Source organism: Convolutriloba macropyga, unplaced genomic scaffold (genome assembly GCF_964194025.1).
Source record: "Convolutriloba macropyga unplaced genomic scaffold, txConMacr16.3 SCAFFOLD_3183, whole genome shotgun sequence".
Classification (NCBI taxonomy): domain Eukaryota; kingdom Metazoa; phylum Xenacoelomorpha; order Acoela; family Convolutidae; genus Convolutriloba; species Convolutriloba macropyga.
In genome coordinates, this window is record NW_027449478.1 from 1 (window position 1) to 23,335 (window position 23,335).

Sequence of the window (23,335 nt, forward strand, 5' to 3'; positions counted from 1 at the left end):
GTAAACTTGATTGAAAATTGCTGCGGGGATCAATTGAAGCAGTGGGAGATTTTTGCAGATTAAAGTTGATATAACGTCAAGTCCTAATTGCAAAATCAAATCAAACGCATAGACTGGATGTTTCCCTAATTGCTGTGTCCACTTCTCAGATTATTATAAACTTTGTTAAAGAGGGGAAACACCATGCAAAAAATTTGATAATAGTTTCGCAATTGGTTTAGTAATAGGTTAATAGCATTACATATTCGGCCTTTGAGCCTGTGTGTTGAAATGCTTATATGTTTTGACGTACAAAAGTTAGTGATTTTGACGGAGAAAAAAATGAAACTATGCGGCATAACATCCGAGGCGAACTTCATTTTTCGGAACCTCGATTAAATAAAACCAACAAAAATTTCTTTCGAACGAAACTGCTCTACAACTGCACTATTCGATTAAATGAAGGTTTTGGAACTATCCCCAAAGCGACTATTCAAATGATTTAATGGAATTTCTTCCTCAAACCTTACGCCGAAAAAAACACATGTACCTATAGAGTGATATGTAGATCTGGCATCTGTAGCCCTCTAAAAAAAATAAAGCAACAACTGCAAAGTGGGCGAAAACCCGTGATATTAACTCCAAATCCTTATTATTACTTTTTATTATATACGTCAATTGATATAGAATTGAGAGGAAGCGGCAAAACTTTTGCCTGGAATTGATTTCAATTTTGGAAATGAAAAATTGTAAGTTGTGCGTTTACTTTTGTCAGAAGCCATGCCATTTATTTACTGTGTTGAGGGGGGGGGGGGTGATCTTTTAGGTTTGTTTGCTGATGGGAGCAGCTATAATGGGAACTTTCAGAGATTGTAGTGACAACATACACTGTGATGTGATTTCAGAAGCATGACTCTAATTAATGAGTTAGATGATCACGCATTCAGTGACCCAGAAGACTTCGTTGATGACATAAACGATGAAGGTATAAAATTTAATCAAACTAATTGCCTTGAATTTCAATGTTTGACTTTCCATTGAAACTGTTTTTTTTAAATTTTAGAATTACTCCAAGAGTTCTATGCACGAAAACCAACTGAAAGAGATCTCCACGAAAACGTTATTATAGTCGACAATGTACCTCAAGTTCCCCCGGAAAAACTAGAGAAGCTGAAGAATTATGCTGGTAAAACGTTCAAGGCTTATGGAGATGTTCTTGATATTTTCTTTCCTCAGGGCGAAAATAATATGACCAAAGGGTGAGTACTTTTTCCACCTCTATCTAATCACTATGAAAATTATTTTGAATTGGAAGTTGTTAATGTCTTAGATTTGCTTTTGTGGAATATAAAACAGCGCAACAAGCAGCAGAAGCATTGAAAGGATTGCAAAATTTCAAGTTTGATTCAAAACACACGTTCTCAACGGTCAAATTGACAGACATTGAAGAGTTTTGTTCAGATGAGACTGACATTGTGGTTCCAGAAAAGCAAGAGTTCAAAGATCCTGTAAGTTATTTATCTATCTCTCTATTCGCATTAATAACACTCTAAAAAACAGATGGGTTCTTTTGGTGTGTTTATACATTACGTAAGGTAATCTTAAGTAAATTATACATAATTAAGTCATATTAAACTGCCCATGCCATAGTTAAACGATTATAATCAATCCTGCAAGTGTTTGATTGCCCTTTGCGTAGATCAAAAAAATATTGAGTTGTGTTTTAGCTGTAGATCAGTTCGAGAAAAGGGGGTATTCAACTGTAGCTTTATAAAAGAGTTTGAGAGCTAAGTCAGTCTGAGTTTTCTGTTTAGTTGGGCATTTTTCGATTAGATATTTTTTGCTGGTGGCAATGCATTTGGTTATAATGTAATCAAATATAATCTCATAACAAAATCGGAATATGCTCAGAAGGAGAATATTTTTTTTGGGATTTGTCATTGGTCTTATTAAAGGTCAGCGTGTTATGGGTTCAGTCATTGGTTCCGATAAGAGCTGAAATGATTCCATGAAAAAAAGTTGACGGATTATTCTAGCATGCTTAATAAACTGGCCAAACATATTGAGTGTCCCCCAAGAATGTGTCCAAATCATTGACAAATGGACTACAACACAATTTGACTTTAATTGCAAGAACTACTCAAAATTATGAGAGTCTGCTGCGGGAAGCCAAAAGCATAGACAAAAATCTTTCCCATAAATGTTGAGCAATACCTCTTACAATAATAAATATGGGAAGGTTTTCTCTTCCGGCTAGAGAAGGTGGACTAAGCATACTTTACTTGAAGACAGGGCAAATGAACATGAACGATCTATTCAGATGTTAGCCTTGAATGAATCTATAAGCAGAATTTCACCTGGAAAAAATCCTTCGGAAAATTAGAAAGGAAAAGCAGGAGTGGGTCCGGGTGAAAAAATGGGCGGTTAAAGATCTCATCAATGAGACATTTTCTGTAGATTTAGCGATAGATAAAAGGCATCATGGTGACCGATTTCACTTCGATTGAAAAAATATTTTGAACCCCCCCCCCCCCCCCCAGCCCGTGCCCATCCACCTTATGATAATATAATAGCGGTTCATTAATAATGATATTTAAAGTAGAAGATAAAAATAATTGAAATCAGCCTATTTAACGTTGATGACAGGACCAGTGAAATCATCACAGTAAGATAACTTTGAAATTTTTCAATCCCTTGTTTTCTTGAATAAGACTGTTCTCTAGTGAAGTTTTTAGCAATTCGTCAGGCACTGTTAGTCTTTTATTGTGACTGTTGTGTTTTTGCGCTTTTGAACTATTTGACTTTTCATCATAAACGCAATAAACTATTAAAATGCAAGGGCATTACGTTACTGAACTTTTTTTAGCGGTTTCGTAATCTCTGAGTACTGATTGCCGAAACTTTTGAGCAAGAATAATGATGTTCAATGTAATTTTAGCTGTTGGTACATTTGTACCCCTTTACCATTTTTGCACCTCACCTGAGTTTATTAATGCCCCATGCTAAGCCAGTAACGCTAGCCTATTTAAGCTTGCTACTACGGACGCTGACATTTTTAGAGCAATTCAGCCGATAGTCAATTTTATATTCAGTTTTGCATTAAATGCAACTACGATTCTTGCTATGCAAAAGAAATAAAAAAATTTCGGCGAGTTTTTGCTTCTACAATGATTTACGTGACCAATAAAGATAAATCCTAATAATAACCGATCCTTGAAAGCAACTGGTTTTGCGATCTGATACGCACACATACATACCTCTCACCCCTCTCCCCAAGCTTAAGCTATCCCCTCTAAGCTGCAGCGAGCTACGGACTCAGCCAACCGCCTACCAGTCGTTTTAGAGCAATTGGCCCGACGTTAATTGGTTCTGTTTAAAAGTCGTTTGTTTGATAGGGAGATATCTACGGATGGTTGACTGATGACCAAGCCCGAGATCACTATGCAGTCGTATATAACTTCGACGAACACAGACAAACGAACTCTGTAGCTATCATCCAAAACAACTATTCGCAACCAATTGTACTGGCTGAGAAGATGGTGAGTTCATGACACTTATTTTTTCACCGAATTGGCCTAAATAGCGAGGAACAACTTGTGATCATAAAATACAATGAACTATTTTTTTCTATATCAGAAAGATATAGAGGTCAGACTTAAAAAAAAAGCTGATGCATCTTTAAAAACAGATTTTTCAATTGTGTAAAGTGAACTGGCCTTTAGAAATTATTCTGTTTCTTAAAATATAATATCTGGACATTAAGAAACAAAATGAGAGTTCGAATAGTATTCTTTAATTTTTAGAACTGGACCGAAGCCACTGTTCTCTGGTCACCGAGAGGTGCGTACTTAGCGTCCATGCACAACAAGGGTGCTGCGTTGTGGGGCAACTCAAATTTTGAGAAAATCATGCGGTTCAAACACGACGGAGTTGACTACGTCTCCTTTTCACCCTGTGAAACGTACCTCGTTACTCTCAAGAATCCGGCACTAGACCGAAATGGAGAATGCATAATTTGGGAGATTTTGTCAGGGACGGAAAAAAGGAAATTCCAAGTTACTCTCTCGGACTCTTGGCCCTTTTTCAAATGGTGCTTCAATGAGAAGTATTTTGCGAAGAAGGTTGACAACATGCTGCAAGTTTATGAGACACCCGTAAGTTCTTAAATATGTATTTCCTTAAGTAGGGTTTTTGCTTGCCTAAATTATGATCATTGATTAAGTTCTTTGGTGACTAGCAACTTTTTCTGCTTAAAAGTTCTCTGGAGACAGGCTATTTTAGCTTCATGAAAGCCAGCGTTGCTGCTATGTCCAGTAGGTGCCTGCCCCTAAAATTTAGTAATTGCCCATCTCAATTAATTGAAAACTATTACAAATCTTCTAAATATTATACCTATTGGCATACGTATTTTTGCATCATCTCAAATAATGGTCACGCTGGCCTTATTTAGTGTTTTTATGGGGTCATTATTATTAATTTTTAATTGCTCTTGAACGAAGTTCATAGCAATTATTGTAAACGTGTTGGTCTTTTTTTATGCAAATTTTTTGCTTGAACATTTTGCGCTTTTCTTCTAGAACATTCTTTGACTTCTCGAGTGACTTTTTCACGCTTTCGTTCTTCATTATTGAGTGATCTCTGTTGCTCTCACTCCGTACAGCTTGTTGCTAGTATAAACTCGGCAGCGTAGCAAAAATAAGGGCCAAATAGCACAGTATTCAGGGCATATGTTTATGAAGTTGGAAGTTAATGGTTCGAATCCCGGTGGGGTGTAATGTTTTTCCACCCGCCTGTCGTTCGAGAGCAATTCTTCCATTAGTCTGTTTATGTTTGTTTATTTGACGTTTTAGTCTTTCGGCTTGTTGGACAAACAAAGTTTCAAAATTCCTGGAATCCAGAGCTTCGAATGGTCACCGAAGGGAAACTATTTTATCTGCTGGATTCGACCTGTCAATAAGGAGGATTCCCTTAAAGACGTTCCAGAGAAAGTTTCCGTAATTGAAGTTCCAAGCAGGAGAGAGCTCTGCACAAAATCCATGTTTTTTGTCAACACAATTCTGTTCCATTGGCATCCGAGTGGGGACTACTGTTGTGTGCAAAGTGATCTGAGAGGGAAGAAGGGCGTGAACCATTTCCTTCATGTGTTCGCATTTGGAGCCAAAGAGATCCCGGTTGATTTGCAAGAAATCAAGGGTTAGTTAGATTTGGCTGTAGAACTTTTCGGGATCTCGTTACAGAGCACGTGTCATTACACAGTAAATCATTATGTAAAAATATGGCACGTGCGTCTAGGGGGTGCAAATAATATACAGCCATTAAGCTGGGGGGGGGGGGCGCACAAACAGAAAAGATTTACTTTTCGGATCTATTCTGCTTAGTGTGCATAGAACTTTACGCCCTCAGGCGCACGTGCTAATTTTTACATAGTAATATGTTGTGCAACAACATAATTTTTAGGGGGTATAAAAAGACGGGGGGGGGCAGAAAGAATGGATCCCTTTTTTAATAGCCGCCCTCATCTTCTCAGCCGGCTATTATAGCGCTCCTATTTTTTTTTTTTACTTCGTCGAATAAAAAAATGTTTCGCTTTACCTCATTTTGCCGCCTTTTCAACATTTTGTGTGAAATCTTTTTGACTTCTCTAGGCTAGTTTCTCTCTTCTCTCATTCTGCTAAAAGTGATTTTGAACATCAGTTGCTCAGCAAAGCAATTCAAAATGAACAGTCAGTATAAAAAATTGAAGTCAGAAATAGAAAGGGGATAAACCCATAAAGCCCAATTTTAGATGCCCGCTATTTGAACGTCGGTCCTATAAGTATTAGTTACCTCTCTCTAATGCTGATTGTTATTGATAGTAGCCCCTGTAGCCTCTCTCTAAGAAACAGAAGTATGTTCAACTACGAAATGCCTTCAAAATAAATCGGACTTAAAAAAATGTTTTTGTACGAAAATCTTTTTTTTTCAATATCTTCTGTTATTTCAATCCCAGTCATGCTTATTGGAATCAACGGCGGCTATTTTCCGGCAATCTGCCGGGTATGTTTTACATAGTAGCGCGCTATTTAGAGACACACCAGTTTCGGGTCTTAAAAAAAGCTTTGCTGGGGAATAGATCCATTTGCTGTGTTGGTTAAGTTTTTGAGGATATTTAGAATCAAGCGATATACATGCTTGAGTTTGGTGGATATTGTATTGTAAGAAGAGTTTATTCGCCCCTCAATTCGATGCATGCAATCAAATGCGTTAATTCATTTACTTAAAAAGTTAATCTTATGCGATGATCTCAAGACGATTTTCAGCCTTTTCGTTCAGAAATGTCAGATTTCAATTTGTTTTAGAAACAATGCAACAGTTTGCGTGGGATCCTTCTAACTCTGCCCGATTTATTGCACTGATGGGTGAGGGCCAAAGGGCGACAGCCGCTGTCTTCTCAGTACAGAAGGGTGTTGGTATTAGACAGATTGGAAGTGTTGAAACTGCTGCTAACTTTGTCAGTTGGAGCCCCATTGGCAGATATGCTGTGCTGGCACTCTTGAAAAAGTTAGTTCTTTAAACAAGTAAATTCAGTAGATTACCAAAAAGGTCAAACAAAATAAATAAATACTTGCAACAAATTAAATTAAGCAATAATTTTATCTTTTTTGAATGATGAACACACCAATTGAATTTAATTCTGTGTAAATTCGGAAGCATGCTTGTAACAAAAAATCAATTTTTACGTTTTCCTAAAAAAAAAATGTTTTTTTTTCCTAGTTTTGTTCAAATTATGTCAAAGAGAGTTGCTGAGATTTGAATGTTTAAAGGTTTGTTAACCGTAAATGTATAGAGAGTGAAATCTAATTGAAGGTGATTATGATGTAGATAATTAGTGTAAATATCAACAGATATATAAAAATAAATCATAGACAATCAGCAAAAATCGATGGCTTGATGTTCGACATCTCCGAAAGTGCACAATTAACGTGCATTTTGTTTAACTTGAACAACGTGTATTTAACTTGAGATCATGTGCTTGTTCAGTTTTTGACGTTCTTCAATGTGACGTGTCGTTTCAGCAACAAACAAGTGGCAAGTACTGGTACTCTTGAGTTCCTGGACACAGATGCGGAACCGATGGCCATCACGACCAAAACAGAGCACTATGGTGTCTATGGGGTAGAGTGGGATCCCTCCGGGAGATACTGTGCCTCCTTTAACCGATGTCTCTTTTCCAAGGTTACATTTTTACTCAAAATGGGCTTTAATTGCTCATACAATTTGGTGGAATATATAGCAAAGTTTTTTTTTCTGTACAAATCGCCTTTTTATAATTGCTCTCAAACAAAATTCGTAGCAATTATGTTTGTACTGTGGTATTTATTAATGCGATTTTTCGTGCTGCCGATTTTTCGTCTAGCCACTGAATTTTTGATCTTTCGTCTTGATAAACTTGATATTTGGTAAAGATCATTAAATCACTTAGCAGTTCACTTAGAGCTTTACTAGTCTCTAAGTATATGTTTCACTGAAAATGGAAAATGTTGAGGAGTCAGATCGTTTTCGTCTGTGCCGTAACCCCCCCCCCCCCCCCCCCCCTCAGACGCACGTGCCATATCTTGACACAATGATTTACTATGTAATAGCACGTGCTCTGTAACTGGGGTGGGGGAGGCACAAACTGAAAAGATCCGAGGGGACAATAGTTAATAGTTAGAAGCGCAGTGCTTAGAGTTTGCCACCGTAAATATAAGATAAGACAAGGGAAATATAAAACAATTTTAGGAAATTTGGGGGGGTTTCGCTACCCCTCCCCTTTTTTGCCCCAAGCGCATATTTGTGCCCCTTCTCACGTCACCAGTGAAAAGGAGCTCCCTGAGCATTAGCTAGAGAATGGTAAAGCCAACCCATCGTATTGGCTTGAAAGCAATCCGTCCCACGTTAGCCAGTTGTTTCTAGGGAAGCACGAAAATTATTTTATGTCCACGGCAAATTTTGAAGTCATGTTTTCTGGTTTTCTTAAGTTTGTACATTAATTGAGTTTTGAAAATTTAGAGGGCAAGCTTAATATCAGAAAGAAATGGAATAAAAAATTTAATTTAGTTTATTGGTTTTTATTTCCTGATAGACATACTCGTTGTCTCATGCGGTTGTTTTATTGGCCCTATTTTTTTGCAATCCAAAGGATTTGGATTGTGTTGGTGCGCTGTCATTTTTTAATCTGGTTTGAACTTTGGATTTTCACGCCAATAGAAGTCAAATCGGAGTGGTGGTTTGCGTCACATGGAGTAGTAAAGGGAGCAAAAAATGGTAGGTTTGAAGCGTGATTTTTTTCAAGCTACCTGTGAAGTTTAATTTTAAAGTTCTTTTAAAATGATACATATGTGATCTTATTCTGCCTATTTGCAATTGCATTTGATTTCTTCAACGGTCAGCTGATGCTCTTTATGACTTCAACACTTTTTGTTGTCAGAAAATATTGGTGAAATTTTGATTTGTGCTCGTATTTTTTTTTTATTATTTTGTCTTCTTAGCACAGGTCTCTTAGATTGCTATTGGGAAATATTTTATTCGATTTAATATTTTTTTTCAAAGCTAATGATTTGTATGACTTTCTCACTAATTGTTTTCAAGAAATAATTTTATCTAGAAATCTCGAATTTTTGAGTTTTGCAAGTTTTTGTTGTTCCCTTTCTTTTCAAAAGCTATAATTTTTATTTAAGAAAGAATTAGTTGAGCAAAATTTTTCTTAGTTCGTAGATAATGATTGCTGTGATTTTCAGATGATTCGTTAAAAAAAATTTTGGCGATTATTCTGTGTTTTGCGAGAATTAGTTGTATTTTTCGTTATCTTATTTCTCAGTCTCGTTATTGAAGGTGTAATTGGTTGCTTTTGAGAAATAAGTTATTAATAGCCGCGTCCTCAATTCCAGGCGGCTATTATAGCGTTCTTAATATTGCAATTCAAAGAATTTGAATTGTATTGGGGCGCTGTCTTTGTTTTTAAGATCTGTTCACATATTTTCATGATTTTTGAAGTCAAATTGTAGTAGTGATTTTCGTCACGCCGAAACAGGAAGTGGAGCGAAAAAGCGAGTGGTTTTGCGACGTGAAATTTTTTTGCTCTAAATTTAAAGTTGAGTGAGAAAACGGTGTTTGAACAAAATTTTGCCCTCTCGCTAGTGGTTTTTTGTTCACATGCGGCAATTTGACTTTGATATTTACTGTTTTTTCGTTTTTTTTGGATCGGATTTTTTTCTAAATGGTTTTACCAATCCATTCATAGTCCGTCCTAGGTCTAGTTTTCTGTTTAGTCAATGAAAATTCTTTGAATTGTACGTCAGGACTTGTCCTGCTATGTTTTTTTTTACTTCGTCTAACAGATTTTTGTTTCGTCTTACCCCTTTTCTTGGAATTGTCTTTTTCAATGACTCACCTCACTCAAAAAAATGAAAAAAATGACTTCTGAACTCACCTATGGAACTTTAAATTTTATGAACATTTACTTGTTAAAGGTCAATAGCGTGCATCTAAGTAGTGCCAAACATATATGGCCTAATTATTGATTATTAATAGCCGCCCTCATCTTCTCAGCCGGCTATTATAGCGCTCCTATATTTTTTTTTACTTCGTCGAATAAAAAAATGTTTCGCTTTACCTCATTTTGCCGCCTTTTCAACATTTTGCGTGAAATCTTTTTGACTTCTCTAGGCTAGTTTCTCTCTTCTCTCATTCTGCTAAAAGTGATTTTGAACATTAGTTGCTCAGCAAAGCAATTCAAAATGAACAGTCAGTATAAAAAATTGAAGTCAGAAATAGAAACGGGATAAACCCATAAAGCCCCATTTTAGATGCCCGCTATTTGAACGTCGGTCCTATAAGTATTAGTTACCTCTCTCTAATGCTGATTGTTATTGATAGTAGCCCCTGTAGCCTCTCTCTAAGAAACAGAAGTATGTTCAACTACGAAATGCCATCAAAATAAATCGGACTTAAAAAAATGTTTTTGTACGAAAATCTTTTTTTTTCAATATCTTCTGTTATTTCAATCCCAGTCATGCTTATTGGAATCAACGGCGGCTATTTTCCGGCAATCTGCCGGGTATGTTTAGAGTCTTGAGTTTTTGATTTTGAATATTAATTTTGGGATCTTCTCCGTTTGTGCCTCCAGTACGGTTATGCGCCCCCCAGTTACAGAGCACGTGCCATTTATAGTAACTCATTATTTGAAAAATATTGCACGTGCATCTGAGGGGTGCAAATAATATGCGCCCACTAAGCTGAGGGGGCACAAACGAAAGAGATCCTAATTTTGAAAAGCCCTATTAGGGCTTTGTCCTTATAGAGCTTATGTGTCTCATAAAAATGACCGTCCAAAGCTAACCCAAAAAGTCTAGTGGTCTATTAAAGGACTGGTGGTCGATCTGTCTATCTAATCTCTTTAGTTGTTTCAATTCATGGAAGGCCCCAAGCGTCTATCGCGGCTATTTTCCGACAATCTGCCGGCTATGTTTCTCCTTGGTTGCTTTAGTTGGCTGCAATCTTTTTTTTAATTTTGACATCTTTTGTTTCCAGAATTTTAAATTTCGTGTTTGCCAATTTCGTACGTGTTTGCTTCCTTTTTGGTTTGTCAGTCATTGATTCGCTCAAGAGTGTTGTATTGTGTACCCATTTTTTTGATGCGTAGTGTCAATATTTCTATAATAAGTTGTTACTATTGATGGTTCTTAATTTACTAGATTGCTATGATAGTTTTTAGTTTTTTTGTTCAATTTTGCGCATATAGGGTCATGGGCTTTGTTGTATGTCTTATTTTGATGTTGCTTGTTGTTTGTACAATTTGTATAATGTGATTTTCTAAAAATGTTCTGTTGTGGCACAAATTCCCAAAGCAAGAATTTTGTGAAATCGACAACACATTTTTTTTTAGCTTAGAGACAGATTGCAGTGTTATTCAAAGTACTTATAAAACTATTGTTTTCAAACAATAGTTATCTGATTGTAAAGAAGTGTTCTGTAAGCTGATATCCTTTTTTAAAAAAAGTTGGATGTCATTCTTGAATAAACGTCATCATTAGCACATATTTGATTCAATCTTTGCATAAGATACCGCTTGTAAGAATGAAGACTACTGCTAGATCAAGCATTTCTGGTTGATTTTAGTGTTTTGCATACAAAGACGACGTAAAAATTTTGTCGCTTTATTCTTTTGAAAGCAGCAAAATTTTCATTAAGAACTTTTCTGCTAAAAATTGTTCACGCCGTTCAAGATTCGCAAATATTAATGGAAGCTATTATTTATGCGCAGTAGTTGAAGAAATAAGAATGATTTCAAGTTTGCTATTCTATGTTCTCACTCTGTGCGTTTTGGACAGCCCACCTAGACTATCGCTGCTCTTCCGTCTGTTTAAGGACCATTAATTGGTAGCTACTGTAAGCGATAGATGTTGTTGAACTTTTTTAATACCTACGCAGCTGTGAGCTGAGCGTGAAAAGGCTTCTGTGGGATTTAATTAACCAATAAATATCTCAAAGTTTTTGTAATAGTTTTGTATGCGGTGTCGATAAGATCAGTAACTCATTTATGTATCGGTTTCTATCTAAATTCTACGACACGCAAGTCTGTTCCGCGACAGTATTCGGCAGTCTCTCTGCTATGTAACTCACTTATTTCGGATGCTTTCGGAAAATTTTTGGATGGATCAGTTATACAGCCTTGCCTAAAGCAGAATTGTTTCAGCACGACAATCTGGTTTGTGTGTGGACATTTCAAGGTCGCAGGTTGCAGCAGAACAGGATGGACTCACTCTATCAATTCGCATGGCGACCTCGGCCTCCCAGGCAAATTGCCCAGGAACAGAAGGACGATATAAAGAAGAACTTCAAGAAGTACCAGAACAAATTCGAGACTCAAGACAAGATGTCTCAGTCCAAGACTTCCAAGGTAAAGCATTGAGTTCTTAATCGGTAAAGAGAAATGAGACTTGAATAAACTTTTGTTGTAAATTTTCCGATATGGATCATTTTAATCCGCTGCGAAGCCGTGAAAAGCTGAGTGACCTTTAGTTGTAAGAAAAGTTCCTTCATTGGGAAAATTTGGATGCATATTCAGGATTTGAAGCATTGAATAGTTTTATAGGAGAATAATTTTCTGTTTACAATTTCCAATAAATAATTTTTTATTTCGTTACCTTCTCTCAATTTGTAATTATAAATCAATGGTCTGTCTACTGTCATTTTTGTATTTTGGCATTTTCCTGATTAAATATTTGTTAAATGCGTTTTTTTATTAGTGCATCATTTTGAAATGTATATCATCAATGAGCCTTCATTTCAATTCAAGTCAAATTTTTTGGCTGCTTGTAATCTTTACCTAAAAAAGGTTGAACTGAGTGCTGTATTTTGCTATATCGCAATAGAATGTGTGTGTGAATGTTGCAGGAGTTGTTGGACAAGAGACGTGCTCTGTCGAAGGCATTCAGGGACATAATGGACAACCTGAAGGTGAAGTTAGCAGGAGTGAAGAAGGCCATGGAGGCTCAGAAGACATTCGAGGACCTCGACCACGACATAGACCCGTCCGATAAAGAGGAGGAGGTATGTTATACTTGTTACTATGAACCCTTACTTGTTACTATTAACACTAAAAATATGCCAGAAATTATTGCAAAAATATGCCAGAAATAGTTGCAAAAATGTGCTAGAAATAATTGATGTCAACTGCGTCAGATACCTCATAGTAGCAGTTTTTTTAAAAAAGCTCTTGTAAATTGTTTTTTATGTTTCCTTTTCAAATATTTTTTAAGTGTTAGGTTCGCAAGCGTCCGGTATTCTGCTAAGATGTGAAAATTTCACAAGTTCTGAGGATGGCGAATAGCACTAAGTTTCATAAGAATCAATTGAAGAAAGAATGAATAATTCGTGTTATGCCTTTCTTATTTATACTTTTTGTTTACATTTTTGTCCAATCAGAATTGAGTTCATTCTATTAATAGATAGTGAATATTTTATAAGTTTTATTTGAGTCTGAGTCTTCATGCTCGATACTATTATAGCTGTAAGCTGAGCGGAACTATATTGCGGTGCTCTTGGTTTTTACAATTCAAAGAATCTGAATAGTATTGGGACGCTGTCTTTTTTAATCAATTTTATTGGAATGATTTTTGAAGTGGGAAATGAAACGCGTGAAAAAATTTGAAGTGATTTTGGTGCTGAACAAAAGTGAAGAGCAGAGCAAAAAGAAAGTGGTTTTTGTTCATAGCGCTGTTTTTTGAGAGAGCGAGAAATTGATGTGTGAAAAAATTTTCTCTAAGCGAGCGAAATTTTTTGTTCACGTGCGGCTTTTAAAAGCAGCTTTTGCAACTTTTGATGGTTATGAGGTTTGATTATGATATTCTATTAGTTTTAGGCTGTTTTGATAGGAATTGAAGGTTTCAAGTATTTAATTTGAATTTAATGCTAATTTAGAGGTTTTTGATCAGTTTTGCTGATTTTTAGACGAAATTTAATGATTTTTTTGCCTGTTTTTTGTTTTACTGCTTTAAGTGGGATTTGATTAGAAGCTTGTTAATTGCGGAATTTTCAGATACCAATTGATATAAGTTTGTTGTTATAAAACATTTTTTTCTTAGAAAAAATGGCAGAAAAATTGAGAAATTTTGAACCATTTTTCTTTTTTTTAATCAATTTTATTCGAGTGATTTTTGAAGCGGGAAATGAAACGCGTGAAAAATTTTGGAGTGATTTTGGTGCTGAACAAAAGTGAAGAGCGGAGCTTTTCGTAGCTCTAATTGCAAAGGATTTTTATTCCGCTTTGTTTCCTTGTACTATTATAAAAAGTTAAGTTTTTCGAGTTTTTTTTTTAATTTGTTTTTGGTTTTTGAATGCCGTTTCTATTCTTCCTCAAATTTTTTATGGCATTTGTGGAGGTTCAGGGTTCACAATAGTTGTTGTAGTTGTTTAGTCTTAAGTGTGGGCAATTTTCTCCTTCGAGTCGTTCCGAAATTTTTTAGATCTGTCCTCGGTTTTTTTAAGATCTGTTCATACATTTTTACGACTCGAAGAGGAGTAGTGGAGAAGTCCTTTTTTAATCAATTCTATTTGAGAGGTTTTTGAAGCGGGAAATGAAACGCGTGAAAAAAGTTTGTTATAGCTGCCAAGCTGTAAGCTGAGCGGAGCTATATTGCGGTGCTCTTGGTTTTTTTACAATTCAAAGAATTTGAATTTTCTTGGGGCGCTGTCTTTTTACGACTCGAAGAGGAGTATTGGCGAAGTCCTTTTTTTAAATCAATTTTATTGGAATGATTTTTGAAGCGGTAAATCAAACGCGTGACAAAATTTGGAGTGATTTTGGTGCTGAACAAAAGTGAAGAGCGGAGCGAAAAGCAAGTCTTTTGTTCATACCGCTGTTTTTGAGAGAGCGAGAAATATGTGAAGAAATTTTCTCTAAGCGAGCGAAAGTTTTTGTTCACATGCGGCTTTTAAAAGCAGTTTCTGTGCAACTTTTGATGTTTATGAGATTTGATTCTGATATTGTACTAGTTTTTAGGCTTGTTCTGATAGGAATTGAATGTTTCAAGTAGTTAATTTGAGTTTAATGCTAATTTGGAGGTTTTTGACCAGTTTTGCTGATTTTTAGACGAAATTTAATTTTTTGCCTGTTTTCTGTTTTACTGCTTTAAGTGGGATTTGATTAGAAGCTTGTTACTTAAGAAATTGTCAGATACCAATTGAATAAAGTTTTGTTGGTATAAAACATTTTTGGTAAGGAAGAATGACAGAAAAGTTGAGAAATTTTAAACCATTTTTCTTATTTGTTTTGCAGTTTTTACCTTTTTTAAATCTTAGCCAAGTTTCTTATTCTATTTCGACTTGGCCATTACTTTGCGAGCTTTTCATTGCTCTAATTGCAAGGAAATTTATTCAGCTTTGTATTTCCGTGTACTATTAAAAAAAAGCTCATTAAGTTTTTCTCATTTTTTTGTTCAATTTGTTTTTGAATGCCGTTTCTCTTCTACCTTATTTTTATGGCATTTGGGGTGTTTTAGGCTTCACAATAATGTTCTAGTTGTTTAGTCATAATTTTGGGCATATTTCTCTTTCGAGTCGTTTCCGGAATTCTTCCGGCTATGTTTTTTTAAGATCTGTTCACACATTTTCATGATTTTTGAAGTCAAATTGGAGTAGTGATTTTGGTCACGCCGAAACAGGAAGTAGAGCGAAAAAGCGAGCGGTTTTGCAGTGTGAAATTTTTTCGCCCAATTTTGAAGTAGAGTGAGAAAGCGGCAATATGACTTCGATTTTTACTGTTTTTTCCATTTTTTGATCGGATTTTTTTCTGAGTGGTTTTTGCAGTCCACTCATAGTCCGTTCTAGGTCTAGTTTTCTGTTTAGTCAATGAAAATTCTTTGAATTGCACGTCAGGACTTGTCCTGCTATGTTTTTTTGTTTCGTCTTCTGACGCTCTTTTTCGTTTTACATTTGTTCACACAGCAAAGCTGAAAAAGTCAAATTTTCTGAATGACTTCTTCCTCTCACTAACGCCGTTTGCGCGCGTGACGTCATTTCTCACTCGCTTTATCGAAAGTTTTTAGGTTATTTTCGTGATTAAATTTTGATCACAAGTGACTTACCTCACTCAATAAAATGACTTTTGCACTTTAAAACTTAAGTTTAATTTGAATTTGTTTAAGGTCAAAGAAATTCATATGTGCAGTAAAGGTCCCTAATAAGAGGCTTCTGCAGGATGCATTTTAACAAGCTTTATTAATTTATCACTGAATGTTTTTACCTAGCTTTTTGGGCGGCGTCGATTTTTGTCTCAATTTAAATCTGTCTCTTTCTGTCGCTATTATACGGCCCGCGGGTCTATTCTTTCGCAGCTATTCCGGCAATCTGCCGACTATGTTTGTTGATCATGGGTTTGTAATGTTGTTGTTGTTGTTTAGGTGATACAATTTGTGGTGAACCAGCAGGTGATAGTGTGCAATGAGGGAGGAGATAGTAACAACAACAACAGTAGCAAACTTCCTAACGGAACCACAACCACTTCTTCAGTCGCAGCCATCGCAGAGTAGTCGACTCCCTCTCAGTTGACAAGAAGAAGATAAGTCCAATCCCAGCACCTGTCTAATCACCACCACACTACAGATATACGAATATTACATCAATTCAAAAAGTTGGCCAACGATTGACAAATCTTGAACATTAACATCATTAGTTGAGGAACTTTTTCCGTGAATTTCGTGAACATTTTCCGTGAATTTCGATTTCGTTACAAAGGACTACTTTTGCCAGACACCAGCTTATCTCTGACTTTTTGAAAGAAAGAAAGAAAGTTTAATCCAAAGCCGCAAATAACGTTTTAGCAGGAACTGAACATCCAAATTTCTTTGACTCAAGTTCTAAGATGCGCATTGCTAAGTAATATAACAAATTGATACTTTTGCTTGTGTTGTATTTATTATGAAAATGGGCTTTTCATTCAGCAAAGTAAGCCCGATTTGCTTGACACTCGCTATGGTTACAAAAAGACGATCATGCTTTCTGGGTAAATGGAGAGTTAATTTAATATCTGATGTTAACTTGTACTGCAAATATAAGAAGCTACCAAATTGCTACACTTCTATTAATGATGCTTTGTTGTTTGTGCATTTTTCAATGTATTTTCCAACCCCATACAGAGATGTTAATGTTAAATTTAAGAAGTTTCAGTGATTCGATTCTTACCATTTTGGAAAATATATCAGATTTTTGCACAATTTTTGCAGGAGGCGAAAGTTTTTAATTGCTTCTTTCATCTCTATTTCGGTATTATGCTGTAATTATGACTTCTTTGACTTGAAACTTGACTTTGGTATTATTGCATGACTATTTATCATTATGACTTCGTGAAAGGCAATTTCCGAGATTTAGTTTTCGAACATTTCGAAGTCTTGAATTGAGCAAACCAGTTTTTTTAGGTAGCAGTGTAAATTGCTTTTCGGACTGTTGTTACTAAATTATTATGTACTTTGAATCGTAGTAAGTCAATCAATGTTGTCCAATTTTAAGTTTTAATTGTTAATATTCTGCGGGAGACTTGAGTCCTCCGAGCAAGATGTAGAATGCACTCCACTTTATTGTTTGTTTGTTTGTTAAAAAACTGAACAAACGTATTGTGTGATGTGCTATCGAACCTTGCACACAAATTTGGTTGTACAGTTGTGTACCTAGGTAGTTTGATTGGCAATTATGATGATGATGAAGCTTATCTGTTACCTCATGTTCCAAATTGATTGGCTGCTCTAATGTCTGATATGCTGTTAAACTAGAACCAGATTTGTTTTATCCTCACTTTTCATCTATATGAGTGATACTGAGCAAGTTCTATAGAGTATGATCCTAATTAGATACTATAGAGTATGATCCTAATTAGATCCGATAGAGTATGATCCTAATTAGATCCTATTGAATATGATCCTAATTAGATACTATAGAGTATGATCCTAATTAGATACTATAGAGTATGATCCTAATTAGATCCGATAGAGTATGATCCTAATTAGATCCTATTGAATATGATCCTAATTAGATACTATAGAGTATGATCCTAATTAGATACTATAGAGTATGATCCTAATTAGATACTATAGAGTATGATCCTAATTAGATACTATAGAGTATGATCCTAATTAGATCCTATTGAATATGATCCTAATTAGATACTATAGAGTATGATCCTAATTAGATACTATAGAGTATGATCCTAATTAGATCCTATTGAATATGATCCTAATTAGATCCTATTGAATATGATCCTAATTAGATACTATAGAGTATGATCCTAATTAGATACTATAGAGTATGATCCTAATTAGATCCTATTGAATATGATCCTAATTAGATCCTATTGAATATGATCCTAATTAGATACTATAGAGTATGATCCTAATTAGATCCTATTGAATATGATCCTAATTAGATCCTATTGAATATGATCCTAATTAGATACTATAGAGTATGATCCTAATTAGATCCGATAGAGTATGATCCTAATTAGATCCTATTGAATATGATCCTAATTAGATACTATAGAGTATGATCCTAATTAGATACTATAGAGTATGATCCTAATTAGATACTATAGAGTATGATCCTAATTAGATACTATAGAGTATGATCCTAATTAGATCCTATTGAATATGATCCTAATTAGATACTATAGAGTATGATCCTAATTAGATACTATAGAGTATGATCCTAATTAGATCCTATTGAATATGATCCTAATTAGATCCTATTGAATATGATCCTAATTAGATACTATAGAGTATGATCCTAATTAGATACTATAGAGTATGATCCTAATTAGATCCTATTGAATATGATCCTAATTAGATCCTATTGAATATGATCCTAATTAGATACTATAGAGTATGATCCTAATTAGATCCTATTGAATATGATCCTAATTAGATCCTATTGAATATGATCCTAATTAGATACTATAGAGTATGATCCTAATTAGATACTATAGTATGATCCTAATTAGATACTATAGAGTATGATCCTAATTAGATCCTATTGAATATGATCCTAATTAGATCCTATTGAATATGATCCTAATTAGATACTATAGAGTATGATCCTAATTAGATACTATAGAGTATGATCCTAATTAGATACTATAGAGTATGATCCTAATTAGATCCTATTGAATATGATCCTAATTAGATCCTATTGAATATGATCCTAATTAGATACTATAGAGTATGATCCTAATTAGATCCTATTGAATATGATCCTAATTAGATCCTATTGAATATGATCCTAATTAGATACTATAGAGTATGATCCTAATTAGATACTATAGTATGATCCTAATTAGATACTATAGAGTATGATCCTAATTAGATCCTATTGAATATGATCCTAATTAGATCCTATTGAATATGATCCTAATTAGATACTATAGAGTATGATCCTAATTAGATACTATAGAGTATGATCCTAATTAGATCCTATTGAATATGATCCTAATTAGATCCTATTGAATATGATCCTAATTAGATACTATAGAGTATGATCCTAATTAGATACTATAGAGTATGATCCTAATTAGATCCTATTGAATATGATCCTAATTAGATCCTATTGAATATGATCCTAATTAGATACTATAGAGTATGATCCTAATTAGATCCTATTGAATATGATCCTAATTAGATCCTATTGAATATGATCCTAATTAGATCCTATTGAATATGATCCTAATTAGATCCTATTGAATATGATCCTAATTAGATCCTATTGAATATGATCCTAATTAGATACTATAGAGTACGATCCTAATTAGATACTATAGAGTATGATCCTAATTAGATCCTATAGAGTATGATCCTAATTAGATACTATAGAGTATGATCCTAATTAGATCCTATTGAATATGATCCTAATTAGATACTATTGAATATGATCCTAATTAGATCCTATTGAATATGATCCTAATTACATACTATAGAGTACGATCCTAATTAGATACTACAGAGTTTGATCCTAATTAGATCCTATAGAGTATGATCCTAATTAGATCCTATTGAATATGATCCTAATTAGATCCTATTGAATATGATCCTAATTAGATACTATAGAGTATGATCCTAATTAGATCCTTTTGAATATGATCCTAATTAGATCCTATTGAATATGATCCTAATTAGATCCTATTGAATATGATCCTAATTAGATCCTATTGAATATGATCCTAATTAGATCCTATTGAATATGATCCTAATTAGATACTATAGAGTATGATTCTAATTAGATCCTATTGAATATGATCCTAAGTAGATCCTATTGAATATGATCCTAATTAGATCCTATTGACTATGATCCTAATTAGATCCTATTGAATATGATCCTAATTAGATACTATAGAGTACGATCCTAATTAGATACTATAGAGTGTGATCCTAATTAGATCCTATAGAGTCTGATCCTAATTAGATCCTATTGAATATGATCCTAATTAGATACTATTGAATATGATCCTAATTAGATCCTATTGAATGTGATCCTAATTAGATCCTATTGAATATGATCCTAATTAGATCCTATTGAATGTGATCCTAATTAGATGCTATAGAGTATGATCCTAATTAGATCCTATTGAATATGATCCTAAGTAGATCCTATTGAATATGATCCTAATTAGATCCTATTGAATATGATCCTAATTAGATCCTATTGAATATTATCCTAATTAGATCCTATTGAATATGTTCCTAAATAGATACTATAGAGTATGATCCTAATTAGATCCTATTGAATATGATCCTAATTAGATACTATTGAATATGATCCTAATTAGATACTATAGAGTACGATCCTAATTAGATACTATAGAGTGTGATCCTAATTAGATCCTATAGAGTCTGATCCTAATTAGATCCTATTGAATATGATCCTAATTAGATACTATTGAATATGATCCTAATTAGATCCTATTGAATGTGATCCTAATTAGATCCTATTGAATATGATCCTAATTAGATCCTATTGAATATGATCCTAATTAGATGCTATAGAGTATGATCCTAATTAGATCCTATTGAATATGATCCTAAGTAGATCCTATTGAATATGATCCTAATTAGATCCTGTTGAATATGATCCTAATTAGATCCTATTGAATATTATCCTAATTAGATCCTATTGAATATGTTCCTAAATAGATACTATAGAGTATGATCCTAATTAGATCCTATTGAATATGATCCTAATTAGATCCTATTGAATATGATCCTAATTAGATCCTATTGAATATGATCCTAATTAGATACTATAGAGTATGATCCTAATTAGATACTATAGAGTACGATCCTAATTAGATACTATAGAGTATGATCCTAATTAGATCCTATTGAATATGATCCTAATTAGATCCTATTGAATATGATCCTAATTAGATATTATAGAGTATGATCCTAATTAGATCCTGTTGAATATGATCCTAATTAGATCCTATTGAATATGATCCTAATTAGATCCTATTGAATGTGATCCTAATTAGATCCTATTGAATATGATACTAATTAGATCCTATTGAATATGATCCTAATTAGATCCTATTGAATATGATCCTAATTAGATACTATAGAGTACGATCCTAATTAGATACTATAGAGTATGATCCTAATTAGATCCTATAGAGTATAATCCTAATTAGATCCTATAGAGTTTGATCCTAATTAGATCCTATTGAATATGATCCTAATTAGATACTATAGAGTATGATCCTAATTAGATCCTATTGAATATGATCCTAATTAGATCCTATTGAATATGTTCCTAATTAGATACTATAGAGTATGATCCTAATTAGATACAATAGAGTACGATCCTAATTAGATACTATAGAGTATGATCCTAATTAGATCCTATAGAGTATGATCCTTATTAGATACTATAGAGTATGATCCTAATTAGATCCTATTGAATATGATCCTAATTAGATACTATTGAATATGATCCTAATTAGATCCTATTGAATATGATCCTAATTACATACTATAGAGTACGATCCTAATTAGATACTAATGAGTTTGATCCTAATTAGATCCTATAGAGTATGATCCTAATTAGATCCTATTGAATATGATCCTAATTAGATACTATAGAGTATGATCCTAATTAGATCCTTTTGAATATGATCCTAATTAGATCCTATTGAATATGATCCTAATTAGATCCTATTGAATATGATCCTAATTAGATCCTATTGAATATGATCCTAATTAGATCCTATTGAATATGATCCTAATTAGATACTATAGAGTATGATTCTAATTAGATCCTATTGAATATGATCCTAAGTAGATCCTATTGAATATGAGCCTAATTAGATCTTATTGAATATGATCCTAATTAGATCCTATTGAATATGATCCTAATAAGATACTATAGAGTACGATCCTAATTAGATACTATAGAGTGTGATCCTAATTAGATCCTATAGAGTCTGATCCTAATTAGATCCTATTGAATATGATCCTAATTAGATACTATTGAATATGATCCTAATTAGATCCTATTGAATGTGATCCTAATTAGATCCTATTGAATATGATCCTAATTTGATCCTATTGAATATGATCCTAATTAGATGCTATAGAGTATGATCCTAATTAGATCCTATTGAATATGATCCTAAGTAGATCCTATTGAATATGATCCTAATTAGATCCTATTGAATATGATCCTAATTAGATCCTATTGAATATTATCCTAATTAGATCCTATTGAATATGTTGCTAAATAGATACTATAGAGTATGATCCTAATTAGATCCTATTGAATATGATCCTAATTAGATCCTATTGAATATGATCCTAATTAGATCCTATTGAATATGATCCTAATTAGATACTATAGAGTATGATCCTAATTAGATACTATAGAGTACGATCCTAATTAGATACTATAGAGTATGATCCTAATTAGATCCTATTGAATATGATCCTAATTAGATCCTATTGAATATGATCCTAATTAGATACTATAGAGTATGATCCTAATTAGATCCTATTTAATATGATCCTAATTAGATCCTATTGAATATGATCCTAATTAGATCCTATTGAATGTGATCCTAATTAGATCCTATTGAATATGATACTAATTAGATCCTATTGAATATGATCCTAATTAGATCCTATTGAATATGATCCTAATTAGATACTATAGAGTACGATCCTAATTAGATACTATAGAGTATGATCCTAATTAGATCCTATAGAGTATAATCCTAATTAGATCCTATAGAGTATGATCCTAATTAGATCCTATTGAATATGATCCTAATTAGATCCTATTGAATATGTTCCTAATTAGATACTATAGAGTATGATCCTAATTAGATACAATAGAGTATGATCCTAATTAGATCCTATTGAATATGGTCCTAATTAGATCCTATTGAATTTGATCCTAATTAGATCCTATTGAATATGATCCTAATTAGATACTATAGAGTATGATCCTAATTAGATACTATAGTGTATGATCCTAATTAGAGACTATAGAGTATGATCCTAATTAGATACTATAGAGTATGATCCTAATTAGATCCTATAGAGTATGATCCTAATTAGATCCTATTGAATATGATCCTAATTAGATACTATAGAGTATGATCCTAATTAGATCCTATTAAATATGATCCTAATTAGATCCTATTGAATATGGTTCTGATTAGATACTATAGAGTATGATCCTAATTAGATACAATAGAGTAGGATCCTAATTAGATCCTATTGAATATGATCCTAATTAGATACTATTGAGTATGATCCTAATTAGATACTATAGAGTATGATCCTAATTAGATACAATAGAGTAT

The 23,335-nt window shown here is 33.7% G+C and overlaps 1 protein-coding gene across 1 annotated transcript; it reads left to right on the top strand.

Annotated features, from left to right (window-relative positions):
• The first annotated feature begins 842 nt into the window (after positions 1-842).
• Positions 843-17,289, top strand: LOC142355062 (eukaryotic translation initiation factor 3 subunit B-like). Its single transcript, XM_075407343.1, has 11 exons — positions 843-964; positions 1,043-1,238; positions 1,310-1,487; positions 3,375-3,518; positions 3,783-4,133; positions 4,830-5,172; positions 6,318-6,519; positions 7,035-7,194; positions 11,696-11,899; positions 12,397-12,552; positions 15,903-17,289. The coding sequence occupies exons 1-11, from the start codon at positions 889-891 to the stop codon at positions 16,029-16,031; spliced, it is 2,139 nt and encodes a 712-aa protein (XP_075263458.1). The 5' UTR covers positions 843-888; the 3' UTR covers positions 16,032-17,289.
• Positions 17,290-23,335: the final 6,046 nt, after the last annotated feature.